Raw genomic sequence first — 26,475 nt, 5'->3', positions numbered from 1 at the left:
TTACCTGCATTTATGTTTAGAGAAACTTCGACCAAGAATTGAACTTTATCCCAATCAGTAGCTGATACCCACTTTTACATGAGAAATCTATTCCTTTTCACAGACAGACCATCAGGGGGCGCTGTATGACTGATATTGTGGTGAAACCCCACCCACAAGAAACTCTTGAGTACGTACTCTTGGCAGTTTCCTGTCTGTGAACCTTGCTGCATTGTGGGAAATAGCTGTGTACAGCTGTTTCCAACTGCCAAAAAAACCATGCAGCAGCTACATCACCTGCCAGCAGTAAAAATGTCACCATGTGATGAATGTCAGAATGTAAATCAGGAATTTAAAAGATTTTACAATGGGCAAACACTGACTAAATCACTTCTATACAATTATTGTAATAATGAAACACTTTATTACAATATTTTCACTGGAGTTCCTCTTTAAGTCCTTTTCAGCAATAAATTCTAAGTGGATTCGCCGCATTCCCGCGGCAGAACGAGTGATTTAGAGCAGAGAAATAGCCCAGCAATGTTCCACAACTTTGCAGGTCGTAGATTTAGCTGCCCGGGGGAGGCAGAACTTTGCGCTGTAGCTCTGCCTCCTCTCCAGTCAATCTCCGCCTCTCTCCCAGTGAAAGAAGCCAGAGGGGCGGGGAGAGGCAGAGATTGATTGGAGAGGAGGCAGAGCTACTGCATACAGCTCTCCCTCTTCCAGGAAGGAATCTGCAAGCCCAGAGCTTTGCTGGGCTATTTCTTTGCTATAAATCACTCAGGAATGCAGCGAATCCACTTAGAATTTAATGCTGAAGAGGACTTGAGCATTAAAAAAAAAAAAAAAAAAAAACTTCAGTGTCTCTAAAGTGAACCAGAGATGAAGCCCCACGTGTATTTTTCCATATACAGTCATATTCTAGGTTCTTCAAAGTAGCCACCTTTTGCTTTGATTACTGCTTTGCACACTCTTGGCATTCTCTTGATGAGCTTCAAGAGGTAGTCACCTGAAATGGTTTTCACTTCACAGGTGTGCTCTGTCAGGTTTAATAAGTGGGATTTCTTGCCTTATAAATGGGGTTGGGATCATCAGTTGCGTTGTGGAGAAGTCAGGTGGATAACACAGCTGATAGTCCTACTGAATAGACTGCTAGAATTTGTATTATGGCAAGAAAAAAGCAGCTAAGTAAAGAAAACCGAGTGGCCATCATTTTCAGAAATGAAGGTAAGGCCGAAAAATTGGGAAAACTTTGAAAGTGTCCCCAAGTGCAGTCTCAAAAACCATCAACCGCTACAAAGAAACTGGCTCACATGCGGACCGCCCCAGGAAAGGAAGACCAAGAGTCACCTCTGCTGCGGAGGATAAGTTCTCCTGAGTCCCCAGCCTCAGAAATCGCAGGTTAACAGCAGCTCAGATTAGAGACCAGGCCAATGCCACACAGAGTTCTAGCAGCAGACATCTCTAGAATAACTGTTAAGAAGAGACTGTGTGAATCAGGCCTTCATGGTAGAATATCTGCTAGGAAACCACTGCTAAGGACAGGCAACAAGCAGAAGAGACTTGTTTGGGTTAAAGAACACAAGGAATGGACATTAGACCAGTGGAAATCTGTGCTTTGGTCTGAGGAGTCCAAATTTTAGATTTTTGGTTCCAACCACCGGGTCTTTGTGCAACGCAGAAAAGGTGAACTCTACAAGCCTGGTTCCCACAGTGAAGCATGGAGGAGATGGTGTGGGGAATCTTTGCTGGTGACACTGTTGGGGATTTATTCAAAATTGAAGGCATACTGAACCAGCATGGCTACCACAGCATCTTGCAGCGGCATGCTATTCCATCTGGTTTGCGTTTAGTTGGACCAACATTTACTTTTCAACAGGACAATGACCCCAAACACCTCCAGGCTGTGTAAGGGCTATTTGACCAGGAAGGAGAGTGATGGGGTGCTGCGCCAGATGACCTGGCCTCCAGTCACCAGACCTGAACCCAATCGAGATGGTTTAGGGTGAGCTGGACCGCAGAGTGAAGGCAAAAAAGGGGCCAACAAGTGCTAAGCATCTCTGGGAACTCCTTCAAGACTGTTGGAAGACAGTTTCAGGTGACTACCTCTTGAAGCTCATCAAGAGAATGCCAAGAGTGTGCAAATCAGTAATCAAAAAAAGAAAAAAAAAAAAAAAAGAAGAAAAAGAACCTAGAATATGACATTTTCAGTTTCACACATTTTGGTTATGTACTATACTTCATGTGTTAATTCATAGTTTGGATGCCTTCAGTGTGAATCTACAATGTTCATAGTCAGGAAAATAAAGAAAACTCTTTGAATGAGAAGTGGTGTCCAAACATTTGGTCTGTACTGTATATCAGTGGGAACATTAGAGAAAAACACCTACCCTGCTCCATTCTTCAATATTCAGCTTGCTTCTTAACAGCCCTGATAAAATCCCCGACTGAGCATTCAGTCTAGCTTTGCTCAGGAATCTTTATAGCCGAGTCATTATAGCAAAGCCAGACTGAATGCTCAGTTGGGGATTTTATCAGGGCTGCTAACAAGCAGGCTGAACATTGAAGAATGGAACAGAGCAGGGTAGGTGTTTTCTCAAATGTTCCCACTGATATATATGGTAAAATACATGAGGGTGCTTCGTCTCTGGTTCATTTTAAGTACATGTAAACATATAGAAATACGTACATTTTGCCCCAGAATAAAAAAATGTGCTATAAATTACTTTTCTCCTATGTTGCTGTCACTTACACCAAGTAGCAGAAATCTAACAGGTTTTAGACCAGCCCATCTCCTCACGGGGTATTCCCAGTGGTTTCTTTATATTCCAAAAGCACTTGTAAAATTAAATGGCAGTTGCTCCATCCAAGTGCCAAAAAGTGTGCAGCGAGGACAGAGGCTGGCGTGCATATTTGTGTAAACCCTTTTCAGGGAGTGTCTTTATAAAGAATAAAAGCCATGCTGAGAATCCCCCATGATGAAATGAGCTGGTCCAAAATTTGTCGATTCTGCCAGTTTTCTACTACCTACAGTAAGTGACGCAACATAGGAGAAGAGTAATGTATGGCTCATTTTACTCTGGATATAAAAAAAAAATAATAAATAAAAGGGAAAGAAAAAAAAAAAAAAAGAAAAAAAACACCACATTTGTATGGTTTACATTTTAAATGATACACTTTTTTGTGATAGTGGTCCTTTAACATGGGAGTGAAGTAAAAAGAGACTTAAATTATAAAAGGGCGTTTCAATAAAAGAATTGCCTGGTTTCAAATGGTTATATTTAATAAAAAAATGTGTTACAGTTACCAAACAGGACCCCTGAGATGAGAGGGATATGGAGGAATTCACATTGATTGATGCCTGTTGCCTGGCAGCCCTGCTATTTGGCTGCAGCAGTGTCCAAACAACAAATTAAACAAGCATGGAGATAATCGTCAGATTGGACAATAATGTCAAACGCCTGATCTGCTGAATGCTTGTTCAGGGTCTATGGCTAAAAGTATTACAGGCAGGGGATCAGCAGGATAGCCAGGCAACTGGTATTACTTAAAAGGAATTAAACATGGCAGCCTCCATATCCCTCTCGCTTCAGTTCAAAGGCGAATCTAGGTCAAAAAAATGAGATACTTTGCTAAGAGGGTAGCACCTGGATCCTCCTTAGGCTTCCCACGTCCTCCGGGCCCCCACTGTTTGAGTACGATCCCAGACAGCAGCAGTGGTTGGAGAATCCAGAGGCTTTCCACCTCTTAGGTAAAAATCTAATTTTATGCCCAGTGTTTCGCCCCAAGTTCTCTAATTTTAGTCACCATAACAATAAAACTTCCATGCAGCCTCCACCTACTGCAAGGACAACATCTAGCAAATAGCTGAATCTGCCCCAAAGTTCACATTTTTGAGCTCATCCAAATCAGCAGGTAATAGTGGGAAAAAGGAAAAATCTGTTGCGAATTTTTTTTTTTTTTTTTTTAACGGGGAATGTAATACCCCAGTTCGATTTCATATCCCAACAAAATAGCTGCACAGTCTAGGGCCCTATTCCACCTGCAATCGCTAGTGCTAAATGCTAGCGATTGCCCCTTATTTTTCTGCAATTGTGATTTTGCTATGTAATGCATTGCATAGCAAAATCACTGTAAAAATCACTCCGCGGCGCAATTGCGCTTTTGTAAAAATCGAATTGCGGTAGTAGAATATACCTACCGTGATTCCTATGTTATTTATCAAGCCTTAACGATTTAAAAATCGCTAGCGATTTGAGTTTTTGTGATTCAGCATTGCAAACGCTGATAGTGGAAAAAGGCCCTAAGGTCTCAAACAGTAGTGACCAAAGTAGGAAGAACAGTCTCCAAACATAACAGTAAAGAAGTCTGGATATGGTGGCAATGGGCAGTGACCTGGGGGTGCAGCACCAAAGTCATTTGCACATTTGTTTCTTTAGCTGCATAGTTCACTACGCACTTCATTCATATTCAGAGATTTAATTTTAAAATGCATTGCTAAGTTAGGCCCGGTTCACATCTGCGGTTTTTTGTGGAACCGGCCATCTGGATCCGGGAATACGGTCCGTTTTAATAGCCAGTGTGCTGTAAAACGCCCGTTTTCCATAGGTTCCTATTGTGCTGCAAAACCTTCAGATTCCATTCCGCTGAGCGACACACGCCGGAAAATTGGGTCCTGCTGTATTTTTTTGTCCATTCATCAGAACGGACTACAGAAGCGTACGGCCGGTCCCGTTGGCAAAACCTAATGTGAACCGAGCCTAATACTTGTAAGCATCCGCTTTCAGAATTAAGCTGCAGTTTTGGGTTTCGTTTTAATCACGAGCCAGCTTCAAAGTTTTAAGTTACATTACTTTAGTGTAATTGTTACATATACTTGCATGCAATAGTCTGGTAATTCACAGATAATTAAGAAGTGTTCCTCACCTTGTTTAAACTGTATCCTGACACCAGCGTCGTTCTGAATTTTCTTGATCATCTCCCCGTTCCGTCCGATCACCACCCCCACCGAATGCCGTGGAACAGGAACCTGCAAGGAGAGCCGAGCTGATGAAGTACAAGTGTCACATTCGTTACTCTGGTCTGAAAGGGCTGAAGCATTACTTACATCGATCCCTCCTCCTCCTCCTCCTCCTCCTCCTCCTCCTCTGCCGCCGTATTCATTCCCACCTCCAAAGTTGGCCTGATCCCGCTCTCTTAGGAGATCCATGACCATTTCACAGGCTTGCTGCAACACAGATGAGAGGAAAAAAAATGAAATAATTTTGGACCTTAACATATCTGTAGTAAGGCAAGACGCAATGTTGCCAAATTCAGAAGATATTACAATGGCCAATGAAAAAGCAATGTACGAGTGACAGCGAACGTCCATGTATGAGGTTAGTGATGTGTACCTACCTAACCTTTCTATGGTATGATCCACCACCACAGTATACCCCCCCCCCCCCACACACACACACACACACACCTTATGGTCAGTCTCACATCCATGGTGCCAATCATTCAAAGAGCCTTCACTGAACATCTGTTCTCACCAGTGAAAGATGATCCCTGGTTGTGACTTCTGGAGCTTATATACAAAAATTTCTGTGCTGTGAACACTTTGAAAAATGTCCTTGAAGTCAACATTTCTTACATGTGTGAGGAGCCTGTGATATTTCCCACAAGCCTTAGGGCTGGTTAACAATTGTAAAAAATAAAATGAAAAGCATACCCATAAAGGACTTTTTTTTTTAAAAAAGTGAACCTCGACTAACAATCTACTCAGCAGCACTGAAAAGAGTTGGTGTTTAACAGCATCAGAACTTTGTTTTTCTTACCGAAGTCTCATTTTTAGCTGCATTTTTAGCTAAGCTCCGCCCCATCAAAGAAAACTGCCCAGGGATTTTTCCCCTGATGCTGTGCAAAGCATGATGGGATTTCTGATGATGTTCTTGTTGTCTAGCAGCTGGGAGGGGTGATCAGGACAAAGGACAGTTGGAACTGTGTCTCATGCTTAGTCACCTCCTTTCAACCAAAAAGATGGCTGCCCTCATGAAATCACAAACATTTGCCTGTTCTTTTAAACCAGGGTGGGTAAGAGATTACCTATCTATTTTAATTAACATAACTAATGTAACTTAATGACAGTATGTTTGTTTAGGCTGAAGTTCCTCTTTAAGCTCCGCTCAGCGCAGGAAGCAGAAACAAATGTTAATGGACTCCACATATACATACATACATACATACATACATACATACATACATACATACATACATACATACATACATACATACATACATACATACATACATATATATATATATATATATATATACATACATACATATACATATATACATACATACATGTGGATCAGTTTTGCCGCATAACTGTAAAGAGAAACAGAGCCCTAACTTCCAGGACAGTTGGAAACATTTATGCAATGAAAGCCTATGAGGACAGTGTCCGTTCTCAATAGGCTAGTTGCCAGCAGAGGCATGGTGATCCCCACAGGGTTGCAAACGACCAAATGGGAATCCTAAGCGACACGGAGGATTCTCATTGGTCCATGGCAGACCAATAAAAATTCTCCCTTTTGCTAAGGCGAATCGGTCTATTGACTCACATGGGGAGCACCATGCCCCTGCCGGCCTCAGCTGTATACCGAGGGACCGAGCGGCAGCGGGACATGCAAGTGGTGATCGATGCAGACAGGCAAACTCGGACGGAGCAGATTGCTGCAAGCGGATGCAAGATGGACGGAGTGCCCTTACATATCCATTTCACATTCGCTCAAGTGTGATCCGGCCCTTACACACTCTCTGAGCAAGATCTAAGGCAGCTAACGGCGTGTATCCCTCTGTACATGCTTAGCAATCTGATAATTACCTGCACTTTAAAGGGCTCTCCTACAATGCGAAGAGGTTTATCAACGTTGGTGCCCTGAGAGGCATCCTGAATCAGGATCATCTTCACACCAGCTCGCTCCTGGAATGACAAATAGTTCACATAAACTTCACAGAAGTGAAAAATCCGCTCTCTAAAAATCACACAGTTCCATTATTAATGCTGCAAATCTCAAGCTGTACCTGTCAGAAAAACAGAAGCTTTGTAGTGTGCATCTTGTTTACACCACAACTTAGTTCAGTGATGAGATTTTGGTGTGCCACCATTGAGATTAGTTTCTGAGAGGCGTGGTGTGGTGCACTTTCAGCAATCCTTCATGTATCCAGGGCCCAAATTGTGTAGGGATTTGAATGTCAACAGTCCAAATTTGAAGAATATTCTCCATTCATTTGCTAATTTGACATGTCTCATTTAGATAGCCACTTATACCGTGTACTAGTGTGGAGCTCACCAGTGCCCAAATGCTGGTCTGAATACTGGATCCTGCATTCAGAAAGCCCAAATTGTGCTGAACACTGCACTTCAGCACCCGAGCTAGTGGACGGGGTCACAGGGAGGTCACTCATGGGTCACGCTGTGCTTCAAGGGACTGATGCTTCCGGCTTGAAAGGGGGAGGCAACTGAGTCACATGAAGTCCTCCCACCCATAGCAGCCTCCACACCCCTCCAACAACACATAGCTGAATCGACACCCCCTCCCACTTATAGGATGTACCACCAGCTCACACGGCCACAATAGTTCCCATAAACTAGCAATGGGAGGGTAACTCGCACACCCTTCCCATCAGGCAGCGCAGGAGTCTGAAGCAACTCTAGACACATACTGTGTGTGTCTTATCCTATTCTTTCTGTAGGTGTCAAATCCAATTCCAGACACAACCCAGTCATGCTTGGCGAATAGAGGATTCTGATTAAGGGGGCGTACACATTTCATTTTTGGGGAGATGAAAAGGGAAGGGGAATAAAATGAATTCCTAGGCATTTGCTTTCGTTCTCTCAAGTTTAAGGCCTAGGACCCACCAGCAGCACTTTTCTAAGCACTTGTGATTTGGAAAGCTCTTACCAATGCAATGCTATGAGGAATGGTTTAAAAATCCCATCCTTCAAGTGGGATCACACCCATAGCATTACATTAGCAAGAGCTTTTCAAATGATAGGCGCTTACAAAAGCGCTTCTAGCAGGTTCCAAGCCTAAAGCAGTTACAGAGCCCATGAGGACAAACTCCTAGGCAAACAATAGAAAGGTGACTTTGTAAGAGAAGTTCTCCCCACAGCAAGAAGCTCCTGCAATACGTGTCAATCATGTATCACATACCTGCAGCTGCTTTATGGTCTCGCCCCCTTTGCCGATGATCAGCCCCGCTTTGCCGGCAGGGATCATAATCTCTTGTAAGGATCCATTCTGTCCATTGGAGGAGTTGTCGTGGAACTGGCTGGGGGGCCCGCCGCCACGCCCCCTCTGTACTATATCATCTAACATCATTTTGGCTTTCCTGCAACACGGGAGAATAAATAACTTTTCCATGTTCCTCAAATGGTACACATACCGATATCAAGTTTATTGCTCAATGATCTTTTAGAGCTCAACAAAACCATTAATGTACCATTCACCAGTCAAAGAATGCAAGACAGTAACTTGGTGAGATGATTGTAAATGGTTTATAGAAGCACAACACTGCAAAGTCCACTCTGCATAGAATATTGCTGTCTCTGCAGCACAGCCCAACAATTCCCTTCTTCAGCCTCATCCCGCCAAAGCAACAAAGTTTCTTAGAGGAGCATTTATCAATAGCGCCTGAGAAAATATTGGTAGGTTTTTAATAAAAAATAAAAATAAAAAAAAATGGTGCAAAACTGTCTCAGGCATCTTAAGAAATCACTAGATAGTGCAGATTCCTTCTAAAAAACTGTTGAAAAATTACTTCTGCTGTATTGATAGCCTCTGAGAAGTAATTCAGCAGGGGGGGAGGAGCACATCACAAATCATGTCTAGCCTGCACTGCTGCACTATCCGTAGAACTGCTATTAACCCCCTTGGCGGTATGAAAAATACCGCCAGGGGGCAGCGCAGCAGTTTTTTTTTAAAAAAAAAAATTTAAATCATGTAGCGAGCCCAGGGCTCGCTACATGATAGCCGCTGCTCAGCGGCATCCCCCTAGCCCCGCCGATCGCCTCCGGCGATAGGCGATCAGGAAATCCCGTTCAAAGAATGGGATTTCCCGGAGGGCTTCCCCCGTCGCCATGGCGACGGGGCGGGATGACGTCACCGGCGTCAGGGACGTCATTGGGAGACCCGATCCTCCCCTTGGCGCTGCCTGGCACTGATTGGCCAGGCAGCGCAGGGGTCTGGGGGGGGGGGGTCGCGCGCCGCACTGGATAGCGGCGATCGGGCACGCGGCGGCGATCGGGGTGCTGGCGCAGCTAGCAAAGTGCTAGCTGCGTCCAGCAAAAAAAAAAAAAAATATTTAAATCGGCCCAGCAGGGCCTGAGCGGCACCCTCCGGCGGCTTACCCCGTGTCACACACGGGGTTACCGCTAAGGAGGTTAAGCACTTCTTAATCTGCAGCAGTTTAGGGATGGATTTGCACTTTTAACTGTAGAGCAGCTCTAGAAATTCACGCTAAACTGCCACTATAATTTAGGATTTAAGAAGGTTGTTATCATGCAGAACTGTTCTCCCTGCTTGTTAGAATAGTTTAAGAAAAAAAAACTGTTGGTAATGCTTTGATAAATCTGGCCCTTCGAGTGCAAGCACAGGGATGTTCTTCTGACTAGCTACTAGGGTAGCTAGCTACTCGGATTCAAAAAGTTAAAACAGCTGCGACCGCGGGAGGTTAACTTACCCATGTGTCACACGCCGCATTCCACGTCACTACCTCACTTCCTCCTTCCAGCTTGAAGGTGGGAGCGGCATGGAACATGGCTTGTGACACAAATGGAACTCATAGGACATATGGGTAAGCTAAACCCCCATCTCCCACGGTCACAGCTTTTTATTAACACTTCGAATCCAAGTAGCTACTACTCGGAAGAACATCCCTGTCCATATACACAGTTCTGATTGGCCAATAACTGGCCAATTTTACCGCCTCCATGTAGTATGAGGGCCAACAGATTTTGGATACTATGAAAAGATTGTTTAGGTATGCTCTCACACTGCATGGAGGTGGTAAAATTGGCCAATCAAAATTGAAGATTTATACCAAGCTTTACATCGTCTGGGCTGGTTAACATTACAAACTCAAGGGCTTTTCAGATAGTCTTTGATTTGAAAAATACTCGTTAACAACAGTTTAAAGGACTTACGATGCAAACAGAAAGAAAAAAGTTATGTACCTCATTGCCAATGAATTCCTCATAGCAAACCTTCAGCGCCTTCTTTTTCAGGCCCTGACCCTCCCCAGGGTCGCCTTATCCGCTTCTCCCCTCGCTCAGCGCTGCTAGTCACTGCTGGGGAAGGTCTGCTATGAAGAATCCATTGGCAATGAGGTACATAACTTTTTTCCTTTCTGTTCGCAGCGTAAGTCCTTTAAAGGCGTTCCCACAGCAGCAATGCAATCCGATAAAAATTTCTAACGCGGGGCATGCAGGATTGTTTCAGAGCGCAAAAAATAAATAAATAAAAAAAATCAATAACACCCTAAGCACGTGATTTGTAGTGTGAGCAAAGCCTTATGCTGTTCTTTACTGCCTGGCCCCCTTTCCACAAGAGGCTGAAGGAGGGGAACTCACTGCCTGTCAGCTGCTCCCCTACACTTCCTAGTGCCCAGCAGGGAAGCTGCAAAGCCCCCCCCCCCCCCAGAGTCACATCTGAGTGCAGCCGAGCTGGCATGTGTGGTGTTATAAACGCTAAAAAATTCCAGCTGCAAGGCACCCATAGCCAGCAGAAGAGCCACTGAACTAACTGATTGAAAATCGCATACAGTATGCGCCAGCACAACAAATAAAAAATGGTGCCACACTCACTGACTGTTCTATTTTTAATTGTAATAACCGTAGTACGGATGTGAAATGAGCACAAAACGCTGTATACTTACTGGACTGAATCTGGGGAACCGGTTAGCGACACAATCCTATCTGGCATCCCTCCACTGTCTGCAAGAGATGCATAAAGATTTACGGACACCAAGAAAAGCTATAAAAAAGTTAATTTGAGACACTGTATAGGCTATTCACAAACAATGAATGAGATACAAAAAATTAAGAGAGTAAGGCCTCGCTCACATCAGGGCCGTCTGTGCGCTTTTCACAGCGTACTGCCCTGTGCGTTCAGCAAGGTATTGATTTTCCCTACACCTCGTTTCCCCCTATTCTGTCAGATTGTAAGCTTGCAAGGGCAGGGCTCTCTCATCCTTGTGCCTCTGTTATACATTTCATTCATCATGTTACATTAGTCATTGCAATTACCAATTCTGTATTTTGTACCGGTGTACAGTTTATAAAGCCAAGGTTTTTTTTTTTTAACCTTGGCTGTTTAAAACAAATCTCTTCCCAGAGCATTCTGGGAGAACCGACATTTTCACTGGCTTCGGAATTCTCAGTAACCAAACATTCCCCAGAGCTGGACCTGGCAGAACTAAAGATGTCGCCACCTTTGTTAAGTTTCAGAATGTAAAATCGGGGAGAGATGATTTTACAATGGGAAAACACTGACTAAATTATTTATAAACGAATATTATAAAAAATAAAAAAAAAATATTTTCACTACAGTTCCTCTCACAGTTTTGTGTTATAACACTACATCTGTATGTAGTTTTTCACCTCGTTGGATGGGGTGCTGAAAGGAAGCGTACTTCAGCTGTCTAGTGAAATAAGCTGCTTGACATTTCTTCCCAGGAGCAGAACAATAAAGTGCATGTGTATGAATGGGCCTGTACACATGCAGCATTCAGCCCAGCGCTGCTGTATACAAATGACTCGGGCTCGGTCAGACAGACACCGGCAGACTCGTCTTACTCCCTTTCACGACAAGTACTGCCAAAGTCACGTCCAACACGTCACCGGAGGCACCGAACAGAGCAGCGCTGCATCAGACACTGCGTGCGTTTCCTTTATATACCAAACACAAGACCTGCTAGACACAATCCCCTTCACCAGCCCTCCCGTCTGCTGGCCTAATTAAATAAACAATCTGTAATCTGGAGAAGTCATTCTTCCTCTGGCCTGGATTCAGGGCCCCCGGGGGGCGCTCTGCCAGCGGCGTGGACATGCATGCAGGCACTTTGAGCTGCCTGGATGTGGCGCATGCTGGCAGGCTAGGCAGAACTGAGTGAACTCTGGTTCACTTTCAAGCCCTCACCTGGAGAAATCTGAACTTTACATCCCGAGTCTTGTTGGATCTTGTTGATTTGTTCCCCTCCACGTCCAATGACTGGAACAAACAGGCAGGTTTGTTAGAAACAGTGTCAGAAGTCAAAAGCACACCTATCAGGAAAACGTGACATTTCCGCAGTGCATAAATGCAATGGTGGCTGGAGAACTCAAACCTGTAAATAGTATGAACAACTGTTTTCATTTCCCACACAAGTCATGTCACACTGCTGTATCTCTACAGCCACTGACGGGCCTAACAGACAGGGCAGCCGCTGATGGGCCTAACAGACAGCACTGCTGGTGAACGGCTGATGGGCTAAAAAACAGTGCTATGGCGGTCCAGTCCATTGCAGGATTTTAGCTGCAAGCATATACTGTTACCACTGCTTCAAACTGGCTTTAATCGTGCCTGCCAGGCGCAAGTACTTCCATCTCCCCATGCCTCAAAAACATGGCAGATCAAAGGCAAAAATGCAGACTAGAATATACACAGGAGATCAGTCTATAGCGCTGCTGTGAGGGGGATAAGGCAGCTGCATGACAAGAGGTGTGGGAAAACAATACATGCTTTTATAAAGACAAAGTGGAACTCTGGGGACAGAAATATATCAACTGGAAAAGGCAGTCAGGCTATTGCTTCAGTTGGTTACTTCCTTGTCTCAAACCACCATGTGGAAGAGAAACTCCATGGAGGTCTGCCATATAAAACCACTAAATCCTTAACTGAACACGGCACATTATCAAAGCAATCATGTTGATCAGTATAGAAGTATTAGCCTTGTGGTCCTGTGAACCACAAGCTGCAAAAACTGCAAAAATTTCAAATGAATATTTTTCACTATGGAACAGTTTCCGCCAACAGCTACCTCTGCATTAAAAACAAGGACCACTCAAGTTCCTGTTAACACACACTTTTCACTTGTAGGACCACTATGGCGAAAAATCGTAAAATTTAAAATACCTGTAAAACACAAATAAGTAGTAGGTTTCTTTCAGAGTAAAATGAGCCATAAATTACTTTTCTCCTACATTGCTTTCACTTACAGTAAGTAGTAGAAATCTGACAGAACCAACAGGTTTTGGACTAGCCCATCTTTTCAAGGGGGGGGGGGGGGATTCTCAGGGTTTTGTTTATGTTCAAAAGCACTTGGTGAATGGCAGTTGCTCTGCCCAACTGCCAAAAAAAAGTGTGCAGCAAGCAGGGAGGTTGGCCAACATTGTATAAATCCTTTTCAGGGAATGCATTTATAAAAAAAAAAAAGGCTTGCTGGGAATCCCTCATGAAGAGATGGACTTGTCCAAAACCTGTCAGTTCGCTCCGATTTCTACTACCTACTGTACGGGGCATTTTCCACTAGCAATCGCTAGTGTTCTCGCTAAATGCTAGCGATTGCGATGGAGCAAAGCTCCAAATTTTCCCAGCGATTACGATTTTGCTATGCAATGCATAGCAAAAATCGCTGCAAAAATCGGTCTGCGGCGCGATCGCGTTTCTGTAAAAAGAATAGCGGTAGTGGAAATGACTTACCGCGATTCCTATATTAGGCAAACTGTAGCGATTTAAAAATCACTAGCGGTTTGCGATTTAGCATTGCAATCGCCGCTGGTGGAAAAGGGCCCTTAGTGACAGCAACATAGGAGAAAAGTAATTTATGGCTCATTTTACTCTGGGAGAAGTGTACTTATTTGTATGCATGTACATTTATTTTACAATACTGGTCCTTTAAAAACTGATTGCAATTAAAAGTTGACATTCAATTTCGGAAAACCAAGTCTTTTGTCGATAGAAAAAAAAAAATAATAATAATGAGCGCCTCCAGGGGAAGGTGTATACTTAGTTAAGATGGAAGACTATGGATGTTATCTGACTGAGCAACAGCAAAGGAGAAAATCCTCAAGCTGTTATTTAGCCCTGGGCTGTTACCCCAATATACCCATTTTCAGACTATTAAATCCTTTATATGCTCAGTTTTATTGTAAACACAAAGCATTAAACTGTCACTATTAATAATTGTGGCACACTAGACTGCTCTTTTTCTGACTTGACTAACCACAATTGTAAAACAATCTATAGGTACAGTTGAGGTTCCCAATGGTCCCTTTCCAACCATATCACTGGAATGCAGCCAAGATGTGCATTGCACAATTAACTCCATGTCCCAAACCTTCAAGGGGTCATCATTGGAAGGCAAAACAAGCTACTTTTGTAAGACCCACAATCCTCTTATGTCTCAAGACAATAAAGTGGCAAATGAAATAGGACTGAAGACACGTCTCAGAAACCACTGCAACACCATGGAAGAAAGAGGTCAGGGTTAAGATATCAACCAGGGAGATATCAAAGCAAGTGTTCTGTTCCCTACAGATTCTATTTTTGCCCAGAAGTGCACTTTATAGAGTAAGACAAGAATATTAGGGTGAGGAAAGCCTGGGAAACCATGTGCATTTCACTTACCCCTGTGCCCACAGGGAGGCCCTGAGCACATTGCGCTTTCTCTACTAGGAAGCCGGAAAAAGTCCCATAGACGGGGCAGATTTTGACCAGCTATAGGCTGATGCTTTGAAAGTGGAAGGTTGCTGGTGTCCTATTTCTGCGCTGGTGCAAGATAGGAATTACAATGTCCAGCATTTTACTCGCATTACCCGAGCCACACAATTCATGTTACAGGTATGAGTGCTTGCCACCACTGCACTAATGCACTGCTCGTGTGTCAGAAGTCATCGCAGAAGACTTGAAAATAAAAACAAGGAAGACTCACTAAGGCCCACCATGCCGTCTGGGACGCGGTACTCTTCAGTTAGCGAAGCCGACCTATAAGAAGCAGCAAGTTTATTACATTTCAGCTCTGAAAGGCAAAACTGACGAGAGAGGATAAGACATGAACCAGACGGCACAAGCCGTGAATGCAATCTTACCGAGGAGGGAGGACTGGAGCAAGCGGTGGAGGAATAGCTACAACAATACAGAAACAAGAAATTAGGCCAATATCAACAGCATCCGACAGTCTGCACTGCCGCAACTTACACAGAACCACGGGCAAGTGTAAAGCGCTCCTCTAAGGGAGGCAGTAAAAATGGAGTGCAACGAGAAGAGTGTGTAGTCAGCCATTTCAGTAATGGCTTGCAGGCATTAAAGGCCCAACTAGAATTAGAGGGAACCTGAAGTGAGAAGAATACGGAGGCTGTCATCTTCATTTCTAATAAACAATGTTGGTTGCCTGACTTCTGTGCTGATATCTCTAATACTAGAAGTCACTGGCTCAGAATGAGCATACTTATTAGATGCTGTGACTCTGGTGTGACTCCACTGGCTGCAATGCTGGTTGCAACCTGCCTTAAAACACAACTAAAGCCAAAGGATCAGCACTACAGCCAAGTAAATAGCATTGCTGTATACTCTGGATGGCCAGATTCCTCTCCTCCCTCCAGAGTTTCCAGCAAGAGGGATAATTTGCCTAATCGATGCTTCCTGCGTTGGGTCTCCATGGCCACAGTGATGTCATGTGACACGCCAGTGTTCTCCCCAGGCTCTTTTAGCCGGGTGCTCCACTCGGCTAGTTTTGGTGAGCACCTGGCTGTCATCGGCTTACCTCCTCCTATGCTGTAAGCAGAGTTGTGCAGAGAAGCACTAGCCCTGTATTCTCATCTCGCCCCACCCAGCTACTTTTTCATGCCACCCGGCTGGAAGAAATTTCTGGGGAGAACACTGCACACAGTCAGTACATGCCACACTGGCACATGACGCCGATGTGGTCATGGAGACCAGACGCTGGAAGAGACGATTAGGAGAGTTATTACTCTTGTTAAAGGGAATATCCAAAAAAATAAAATAAAAAATGAAATCTTACCCGGGCTTCCTCCAGCCCCAAGCAGCTGATATGTCCCATGCCGCAGCTCCACTCTCAGCCGTTGTCTCCCGTTGCTGAGGACGACCTCGAAAGGTCATGCTTTACTCCGCCTGCGCAAGCGCCTCTGTCAATCAAATCCACGTGGTCGGAATGTATTGCGCAGACGCAGTAGTTCTGCACCTGTGCAGTACGCTCCAGACAACATGGATTTGACTGACAGAGGCGCAGACAGTAGAGGACGGCCTGACGAGGCGCAGAGAGCCAGCGGCAGAGAGTGAAGCTGCGGCGTGGGACAGATCAGCTGCTAGGGGCTGGAGGAAGCCCCAGGTAAGTAGATTTCATTTTTTTAATAGCTCGGATGTATCCTTTAACTCCTGCTTACAACTCTGCAGGGAGAGAACAAAGAGGATTGCAGCCTGCGGCCCGCTTAAAGTTTGCCCAGCACTGGGCCAGGTGCACAGCTGCAAATAAGCAAGACTACACAACAGGTTTTTGAAAAGATCAGTTTAAGAGGAGAATACTTATTTACACTAATCAACATGCTTGCTTTGATAATCCAGGCATCCACTAAACAGGCCTGTGTACTAAACTGTCCACCATGGGCTTTCCTACAACATAAAGAGTTCTATTTGCAGAACTATTCCAGAGAAAAACGAAAGAGAAAACTGGAAGGGTGAAAAAAATGCACATGCGGCCCAAACTTACGTTCGTTCTGTGTGGCCATTTTCTTGCTCTCTGGTTGGTCTGGAAAGAGGGGGAAAAAAAATAGAAAAAAAATTGAGTCTAGGGAGGAGGTGTGGCCAATCACAGCAAATCAGTATTGAGGACCACCATTGACACTTTTCAGTCAGAACACAAAGGGGGGGGGGGGGGGGGTTTAGATGCAACTCTGAAGCGAGTCTAACTCCACATTTTTTACTTTTATGGATGTTAATCAATATAGCTAGTGCTAAACCGCGCATCTGCAGGCCAAAACGAGGGGTTTATATTCCCCAAAGCCCCTCTGCTAAGTCCGGGGAGCACTTCCTGCTTGAGGCAGAGCTTAGGGCTGTAGCTTTGCCACTTGGCACATCAATCCCCCGCTGATCGCCGTCTCTCCCCGCCCCTCTCAGTCTTCCTTCACTGAGAGGGGCTGGGAGAAGCGGAGATCCGCAGGCAGATTGACACAGCAGAGCTGCATCGCTAAGCTCTGCCTCCATGGGCAGCAAAATCCACGACTAGAAAGTAGTGGATTTTGCAGAGGGAATTTTAAACCCCTCGTTTGGCCGCGTGGATGCAGTGGTTTAGAACTAGCTATAGTGCTTTACATAAATAGAAGTTAAAAACGTGAATTTAGACTCGCTTCAGAGTCTAAGGGCCCATTCACACTGGGGAGCTTTCCAAATGATTTTACGCAGCGCTTTGTGTTGCTGTCGATCGCTAGCTCTTGGAAAAGTGCTTGTGTTCCCCAACCCGGTCCTCAGGGCCCACCAACAGTGCATGTTTTGTGGAAATCCACAGAGGTAGTTAATCAGCTCTGCTGAGACACTAATTACCTCACCTGTGCAGGTTTGTGGTTTTCTGCAAAACATGTACTGTTGGTGGACCTTGAGGACAGGGTTGGGGAACTAATGTACAGTATTTGGCATTAATCTCACTGCAGCAATTGGCAGAAAACAGAAATGTTGTGCATGCAGTGCTTCCCGATTGTGGGTTCGCAGTTCAAATGTAAAAAAAAACAAAAAAAAACCACACATTACTCTGCCAATGCTAGTGATTTTACTATCCCGCCCCTCTGTCTTCCTTCACTGAGAAAGGCGGGGGAGAGACGGAGATCTGCCGCTGATAGACGGGAATGGAGGCAGAGCTGCGGCTCATAGCTCTGCCTCCATGAGCAGCAAAATCCACGACTAAGAAAGTTGTGGATTTTGCAGGGGAGAGGGAGGAGGGAGATAGATTACAGCCGCAGGGATGCAGCGGTTTAGGTAGGGCTAATGTGTTAAACAGGATTGTGTAATAAAAAACGGATTTTTCAGAGGCTTCAGAGTCTCTCTAACTAGTAACTATTGTCTACACTACACCCCAATCTGTGCAATAACACAGCTGTAGCTTCCACATTCAGATTGAGGATTGGCAGCAGAAGCACAATCTTACCTCCATCTTCCAGCTGCCGCTTCTGTCCGCCAAAGTTGAACTCTGGTGTGTTATTCACTCCACCGGTGCCATCACCACCGATTTTAGCAGCAATCTGGGTAAAAGATACAGGCATTTACAGTTAGCCAAGTCCATTCCAGGGAACCACTTTACTCATATTCTGCCTCACCAGGATTTCATTTTAAAGGACACATGAACAGAGGAATATGGAGGCTGCCATATTTCCTTTCAAACAATACCAGTTGCCTGGCAGTACTAGTGATCTCTGCAGTGGTGTCTTAATCACACGCCAGAAACAAGCATGCAGCTATTAGAGTCAGAAAAACCACATTGGGCTCAGGGTCTATTGCTTAAAGTATTACAGGCAGGGGATCAGGGGGACAGCTAGGCAATGTGCGCTGTTTAAAGAGAACCCAAGGTGAAGGATATGGAGGCCGCATCTTTATTTCCTTTTAAATAATGCACATTGCTTGGCTGCACTGTCTGATACTTTAAAGCCGCATCTACACGCGATTGATAAGATCCAAAAGCACGGATCTTGCTTCCGCCGATTCCCTGCTCGCTCCCCGCGAGGGGACAATGGCAGGGAATCGAGCGGAAGATAAGCGGCGCTGGCGGGGAATCGAATGCGGGGCACGCGCAGGGACGCGGAAGAGGCGATCCGGCGGCTAATCGAGCCGCCGGATCGCAGCCTCATCTACACGTGTAGATGAGGCTTTAGCCATAGGCCCTGTCAAAGCATGCATCAGAGGTCTGACAAATCTGACAAGATTAGCTGCATGCTTGTGTCAGGTGTGTGATTCAGACACTACTGCAGCCAAAGAGATCAGCAGGACAGCCAGGCAACTGGTATTGCTTAAAAGTAAATAAACATGGAAGCTTCCATAGGTCTCACACCTCAAGTTCCTTTTAAAAAGGAAAGGTGTGCTTTAATGTAGGTCTTATTTTTCAGGCGTGTTTACAGTGGGACATTGCGGAGCTACGTTATAAAATCTTTGGGCCCGTTTCCATTATATGCAGTACGATGCGGCTACATATGGGTGTCCTGAAACCAATGCACAGCAATGGAACAGTTTCCATTCCGTGCATTGTGTGCGGAGCGATCAGAGAACCTGCAGCATATTCTCGCACAGCCGCATTCGCCTGCCATTCCCTCCATACACTTCCGCATCTCCTGAACTTCCACGAATGGCAGCGGAAGTGATGTGGCTAGATAGATGCACTCGCATCACTCTGCAAATGGAAAAAGTGCCCTAAACACAGCTTACCACAGTGCAATCGTCCTGCGTTGCATGGTAACATGTAGCGTTACTTGGTAATGCACACGTTACCAAGTACAGGAAAGCATACTTTTCAATGCCTGTATGCCTACTGTACCTACTGTATCGTTAATGTGAGTTACCACTTTTGTTGTGTTGTAATGTTGCGTTGTGACAAACCTGCATGTATAACACTACAGACTGACACAGGAGAAGACCCTGCCCAATGTTTGAACCCCAAGTTCTAATCTTCAGCTGGAGAGTCATTTTGGAGCAGGAGTGGGCAGAGGGGAACGTTAGCATTTCCCAGCTTTGGGTATTTCCCAATGAATCAAAGATGGATTGGTTTGTGAAGATTCAGACATAACAGCTCTGGTTAACTACTTTAGGACCGCGGTGATTGAAATCTACGCCATTTTGGTGGGCTCCTGGCTGGCAGGGAGTAGATTTCAATCACCACCACAGCGCGGAACAGCTGTTTCCATCGCTCCGCGCCACTTAAACCCGACATCTCTCGCCGCAGCTCACTGGCTCTGCCTGTCTCTATGACGGCAGAGCCATGTGAGCCGGTCAGGAGCCGATTTCATTGGCTACTGGCCGTGTCCATCAATGTAAGCTGCTCCCATTGGCTTACATTGATAGACACAGTCAGGAGCCAATGAAAGCGGCTCCTGACCAGCTCACATACAGTGGAGGAAATAATTATTTGACCCCTCACTGATTTTGTAAGTTTGTCCAATGACAAAGAAATGAAGTCTCAGAACAGTATCATTTCAATGGTAGGTTTATTTTAACAGTGGCAGATAGCACATCAAAAGGAAAATCGAAAAAATAACCTTAAATAAAAGATAGCAACTGATTTGCGTTTCATTGAGTGAAATAAGTTTTTGAACCCTCTAACAATAAAAGACTTAATACTTTGTGGAAAAACCCTTGGTTGCAAGCACAGAGGTCAAACGTTTCTTGTAATTGAGGACCAAGTTTGCACACATTTTAGGAGGAATGTTGGTCCACTCCTCTTTGCAGATCATCTCTAAATCCCTAAGGTTTCGAGGCTGTCTCTGTGCAACTCTGAGCTTGAGCTCCCTCCATAGGTTTTCTATTGGATTAAGGTCCGGAGACTGACTAGGCCACTCCATGACCTTAATGTGCTTCTTCTTGAGCCACTCCTTTGTTGCCTTTGCTGTATGTTTTGGGTCATTGTCGTGCTGGAACACCCATCCACGACCCATTTTCAGTTTCCTGGCAGAGGGAAGGAGGTTGTCGTTCAGGATTTCACGATATATGGCTCCGTCCATTTTCCCGTTAATGCGATTAAGTTGTCCTGTGCCCTTAGCAGAAAAACACCCCCAAAGCAAAATGTTTCCACCCCCATGCTTGACGGTGGGGACGGTGTTTTGGGGGTCATAGGCAGCATTTTTCTTCCTCCAAACACAGCGAGTTGAGTTAATGCCAAAGAGCTCTATTTTGGTCTCATCAGACCACAGCACCTTCTCCCAGTCACTCACAGAATCATTCAGGTGTTCATTGGCAAACTTCAGACGGGCCTGCACATGTGCCTTCTTGAGCAGGGGGACCGTGCGAGCCCTGCAGGATTTTAATCCATTGCGGTGTAATGTGTTTCCAATGGTTTTCTTGGTGACTGTGGTCCCTGCTAATTTGAGGTCATTCACTAACTCCTCCCGTGTAGTTCTAGGATGCTTTTTCACCTTTCTCAGAACCATTGACACCCCACGAGGTGAGATCTTGCGTGGAGCCCCAGAGCGAGGTCGATTGATGGTCATTTTGTGCTCCTTCCATTTTCGAACAATTGCACCAACAGTTGTCACCTTCTCTCCCAGCTTCTTGCTAATGGTTCTGTAGCCCATTCCAGCCTTGTGCAGGTCTACAATTTTGTCTCTGACATCCTTGGACAGCTCTTTGGTCTTTCCCATGTTGGAGAGTTTGGAGTCTGCTTGATTGATTGATTCTGTGGACAGGTGTCTTTTATACAGGTGACTAGTTAAGACAGGTGTCCTTAATGAGGGTGACTAATTGAGTAGAAGTGTCTAACCACTCTGTGGGAGGCAGAACTCTTAATGGTTGGTAGGGGTTCAAAAACTTATTTCCCTCAATGAAATGCAAATCAGTTACTATCTTTTATTTAAGGTTATTTTTTCGATGTTCCTTTTGATGTGCTATCTGCCACTGTTAAAATAAACCTACCATTGAAGTGATACTGTTCTGAGACTTTTCATTTCTTTGTCATTGGACAAACTTACAAAATCAGTGAGGGGTCAAATAATTATTTCCTCCACTGTAGCTCTGCCGTCAGAGACGACAGTCTATCAGTGTTCTCCCCAGGCTCTTTTAGCCGGGTGCTCCACCTGGCTAGTCTTGATGAGCACCCGACTGTCATCGGCTCACCTCCTCCTATGCTGTAAGCAGACTTGTGCAGAGAAGCATCGGCCCTGCATACTCTCGTCTCATCCCACCCGGCTACTTTGTCATGCTACCCAGCTGGAAAAAAATTCTGGGAAGAACACTGTCTACGTCAGGAGGATCAAAGCGTGCGGCGGGTATATGCAGCGATTCATCAGGATTCCGTCTGTATTGTACCAGTGGTCTCTGATCCTTAAGGGGGCAGAAACAGCTGGTAATGAATCCAACATTAACACATTTTCACTAATGATGTTCCAAGAGATCACAAAAAAAGTTTGTTGCACAAAAAAAAAAAAAAGTCACAGTAAACATCGTCCCGACCATGCGCTGTATGAATATACAATGTGCAGGTGAAACTGGAAAAAAATAGAATGTGCAAAAATCCATTTATATCAGCAATTCAAGATGAAACTAAGTTTAATAGACTTGTTACATGCAAAGTCAGGTATGTTTTAAGCCTGTATTTGTTCTTATTTTGATTATTATGGTTTACAGCTCATGAGAACCTAAAAAAAAAAAAAAAAAAAAAAAAAAAAAAAACATTACAATCTCACCCCATTGGAATATTGTGAAAAGGTTCAATATTCTAGATACAAAGTGTCACTCTAACCAGCTAATTCATCCAAGGGGTTCCTATTTCATATATTATTTTCACCTACTAAAGCGGAATATAACCCTGCATTTCAACTTTGCTCTAAAACATTATTTACAGCATATTATAGGCAACCAGCATTTTTTTTTTTACTAGACCAGCATTGGAAGGGTTAAACACAGAGGTTTAAAGTTCCGTGGAGAGATATGCAGAAGTTCAGATTGTTACATTCTATTAAATGTATCTATTGAGAAATGTTACACACACTCTTTGGCTGTCCTCCAGCTCCTTCTCAGTCAGAGAGATGAGTCACATCCAACACTTAGATACATTTATGTAAACAAAATGTATCTATGTCAGCTTCAGATGCATCTGCAGAAATCTCCAGGAACTTTAAAGCTCTGCGTAACCCTTCCAATGCTGGTCTAGCAAAAAAAAAAAAAAATAAATAAAAAAAAAAATGCTGGTTGCATATAACATGCTGTAAATAATGTTTTAGAGCAAAGTTGAAATGCAGAGTTATATTCCGCTTTAAAGAGGACCGGAATGAAAAAACAGCCCCTGGAGGGTACTTACCTCAGGAGTGGGAAGCCTCTGGATCCTACCGAGGCTTCCCCCATCTTCCTCACCCTCCAGGATCCAGCGCTGGCAGCCACTAAACAGACAACTTGGATATTTACCTACCGCAATGCAGGCGCAGCAACAGCTTTCTGGTGGGTCTCAGGCAGAAATAGCTGAAACCAATCGGGTCCTCTCCTCTACTGCGTAGACTACTCATGCCTGCCTAGTAGAGGAGACCCGAAAAGGCTTGGCCATTTCAACCCGAGCCAGATCGGAAAGCAGCTACTGCGCCTACGCTGGATCGCAGTAGGTAAATATTGCAGGCCCTACCGCGGCCCAGGGCTGTGGAGTCGGAGTCGTGGAGTCGGAGTCGTGCAATTTTGGGTGCCTGGAGTCGGAGTCGGAAAAAAATGCACCGACTCCGACTCCTCATGAATTTGTAACTGTAATTAAAATAGAAAATATGATAAAATGTTCTATTTCTCAGATAATAGTCATTAAAAATAATGTATATATACAGTATATATACAGTAATAGCTGTGCTTAGTCCACAAAAATGAAATAAACCAATCAAAATTAGTTACTTGTGCTGCTTCAAAAAAAGCAGTCCCCGTATTTTTAAGGACAGATATACATATCTGATTGTGACTGTATATATGATGTGTATACAGGAATCTCTTATATATACTAAATAACATCTATGCTGTAAGAATAAAGCCTGATGTGTAGCTGTGTCACTAATAGAGATGGTCAACGAGATGGAAATAATTCTGCATTGATGCTGATTTATGCAAATGTATGCACTCCCTTTGCTGATGAAATCAAATAATTTGATATGTTAAAATTTGGTTTGGTGACTACAAATTAAAGGGTAACTGAGAAGGATGAAAAGTAAAGTTTTATACATACCTGGGGCTTCCTCCAGCCCCCTTCAGGCTAATCAGTCCCTCACTGTCCTCCACCACCCGGATCTTCTGCTATGAGTCCTGGTAATTCAGCCAGCCAGCGCTGTCCGGCCGCATGCCACTCCCACAGCCAGGAACATTCTGCACCTGCGCAATAGTGCTGCACAGGTGTAGTATGCTCCTGGCGGCGGAGTGTGTGCATGCGCACTACGCCTGACTGGCTCAAGTACCTGGACTCATAGCAGAAGATCCAGGTGGTGGAGGAGGACAACGAGGGACTGATTATCCTGAAGGCGGCTGGAGGAAGCCCCAGGTATGTATAAAACTTTAATTTCATCTGTCTCAGGTTTACTTTGTTACACAGTAGTAGTATACTCTACATATGCACTCCCCACAGAGCTTCAGGGAATCCACTGAGAATGCTGTGCACATTGAACACAGAGGTGTTGTCTGTTTACAATCTCCTCATTCCCCTGTAGAGTACCTGCACATCATGCTTACATGTACCCACACTTACATTGCCTAGGGCCTGATAGATGTTCTTTGTTCCGGTTTGTACCTTTTACAAGTACTCTTACCAAGGACTAGTTTTAGTCTAAAGGGAATAAATATAGTAGTCTACATAACCTTCTCACTTCAGTTGTCTTGTAAAATTCCTAAGCGTTAGCAGTTAAGAGACGAATTTCATGTTACATTCTTTTAATCAACAAAATTGTAATATGCAAATTAGAGGAGTCGGGAGTCGGTGGAATCCTAAACTGAGGAGTCGGAGTCGGTGGATTTTTGGACCGACTCCACAGCCCGCCAGTGTTGACATCCTTGGGATGTGTTGTGTTACAGATCCTATAAGTCAGGGATGTCAAACCGGTCCTACGAGAGCCGAGCTCCTCACACATTTTTGGGAAAGCTCAAATGAATTGATGGGTCTGAATCAGGAAAGGTGTGGTCCATCAGGTAGAACACATTTCTCTCTCAGTCCATACTAAACACTGGCATGGTTCTGGCCCTCCAGGCTTGGAGTTCGACACCTGTACTCTAAATCAAATTACTGAAATAAATGGACTTTTGCACGATTTTCTAATATAAAGGGATTTGCTATAAAGGGATACTAGTGTATGTGCAGAATAAGTCTGTAAGATTTATGTGCAGTCATGCATAGGCAAGGTGTAATTATGCGAATGCAATAAACCCTGTGTACAGTGTGAACTAAGGAAAGACATATCCCCAGGCAGGTAACCTCATCTGCCTCTTCAACTGAGTCATTAGGCAGAGGAAAGGCCACACACACTTTGGATGGAGTGTTGACAAGTGTAAGAACACACAGCAGATTCTGGCAGCTATAACTGCACTCAGGGTTTCCCCAGATAAAGCAGTAGGCATGTGTCGCTGTGCGCAGTATATGCCCCACACATACTAGTCCCATATTTATTCCTCAGATAAAGCAGTAGGCGCGTGTCCTATAATTACTCCTGAAATAAACACTGACTGCTCCCAGGATACGGTAGCTCTGCTAAACCCACACGGTCTGCAGCTTGTGTAACATTCCCTATGAATGGTCCTTTATATGCAGGAACCGTGCGCTGTATAAATACTCCTATGTTCACATTAATGAGCGCATTAAATGCAGGAACAGAAATGTAAGCTGAACTATTCATCAGCACCACAGCAAGAACAAGGCTCATTTCATGTTTTACTACAGACCTAATAACACAGCAAGGGCTAGCCACTCATTCACGTGTGCACTAGGGCAAATGGTGCTCATAAACATAGACTTTAGCCAATTACAGTGGCTGCTTTAGGCTAGATCAGCGCTAGGCAGAGTACTCACCGCTTCTTGCATTGCGTCTCCATGGCAACAGGGCGTCACATGACATGGCTACCAGCGTGTGAAACGATGGCATGTCACGTGACTGCCTGTTACCATGGAGATGTGACGCAGGAATCGGCGAGTAGGTGAATTTTAACTTCCGATAGTCGCGTGCTTGTGACTGCAGGGAGGGAGGGCAGGAATGTTAGGAACACGGCCAAGGCTAGATTCACACTAGTGCCTGCAAATGGCGGGAAGGGACGTCACATCCATGTTGCCACACAACAAATGACTGTTTGGCATAGTAAGCGCACAAGACAGCAGAATGGTGCTACCTGCAGCATGCGCTGATCGACCATCCATGTGCAATGGTAGTGTGAATGCCACCACTGCCCCCCCATGTCTGGAAGTTTGCCAGTGCTCCCCTGGTGACAGGATTAGGGTAATGCTGGATTTCAACACTAGTGTGAACTTGGCCTTAAAGGGAAGGTTTACGCTGCAAAAAAATAAAAAAAATAAAAAAATAAACCTGCACTCACCTGGGGCTTCTTCCAGCTCCTGGCAGTCGATAGGTGCCCTCGCCGCTGCTCCTCTCCCTCCAGGCGTCCAGCGGTGAAGAAGCCGACCTCGCCAGGTCGGCTTCTGTGCGCTCCACGGCGGGGGGGGGTCACGTGGTGTAGAGACGCCATCAGGTCTCTACTGTGCCTGCGCAGTAGAGACCAGATGACGTCACGTACACCACGTGACCCGCGCCGTGGAAAGCACATG

The 26,475-nt window shown here is 44.8% G+C and overlaps 1 protein-coding gene across 6 annotated transcripts in view; it reads right to left on the bottom strand.

Annotated features, from left to right (window-relative positions):
* KHSRP (KH-type splicing regulatory protein) overlaps window positions 1–26,475 on the bottom strand; it is a 65,566-nt gene that overhangs the window by 16,414 nt on the left and 22,677 nt on the right. For 3 of the 6 annotated variants that reach the window (XM_068274124.1, XM_068274123.1, XM_068274125.1), the window contains exons 2-11: window positions 18,163–18,256; window positions 16,735–16,773; window positions 15,098–15,134; window positions 14,941–14,993; window positions 12,168–12,239; window positions 10,906–10,963; window positions 8,184–8,361; window positions 6,851–6,949; window positions 5,087–5,206; window positions 4,906–5,008 (exon numbers count right to left, since the gene is read on the bottom strand). In XM_068274124.1, the coding sequence (XP_068130225.1) occupies window positions 4,906–5,008; window positions 5,087–5,206; window positions 6,851–6,949; window positions 8,184–8,361; window positions 10,906–10,963; window positions 12,168–12,239; window positions 14,941–14,993; window positions 15,098–15,134; window positions 16,735–16,773; window positions 18,163–18,256 (853 nt within the window). The remainder of the gene's footprint in view (window positions 1–4,905; window positions 5,009–5,086; window positions 5,207–6,850; window positions 6,950–8,183; window positions 8,362–10,905; window positions 10,964–12,167; window positions 12,240–14,940; window positions 14,994–15,097; window positions 15,135–16,734; window positions 16,774–18,162; window positions 18,257–26,475) is intronic. The other 3 variants (XM_068274126.1, XM_068274128.1, XM_068274129.1) reach the window with 3 other exon arrangements.

Source organism: Hyperolius riggenbachi, chromosome 3 (assembly GCF_040937935.1).
Source record: "Hyperolius riggenbachi isolate aHypRig1 chromosome 3, aHypRig1.pri, whole genome shotgun sequence".
Lineage (NCBI taxonomy): Eukaryota > Metazoa > Chordata > Amphibia > Anura > Hyperoliidae > Hyperolius > Hyperolius riggenbachi.
The sequence above is the reverse complement of the archived record's forward strand: the minus strand, read 5'-3'. Positions and strand labels throughout refer to the sequence as shown.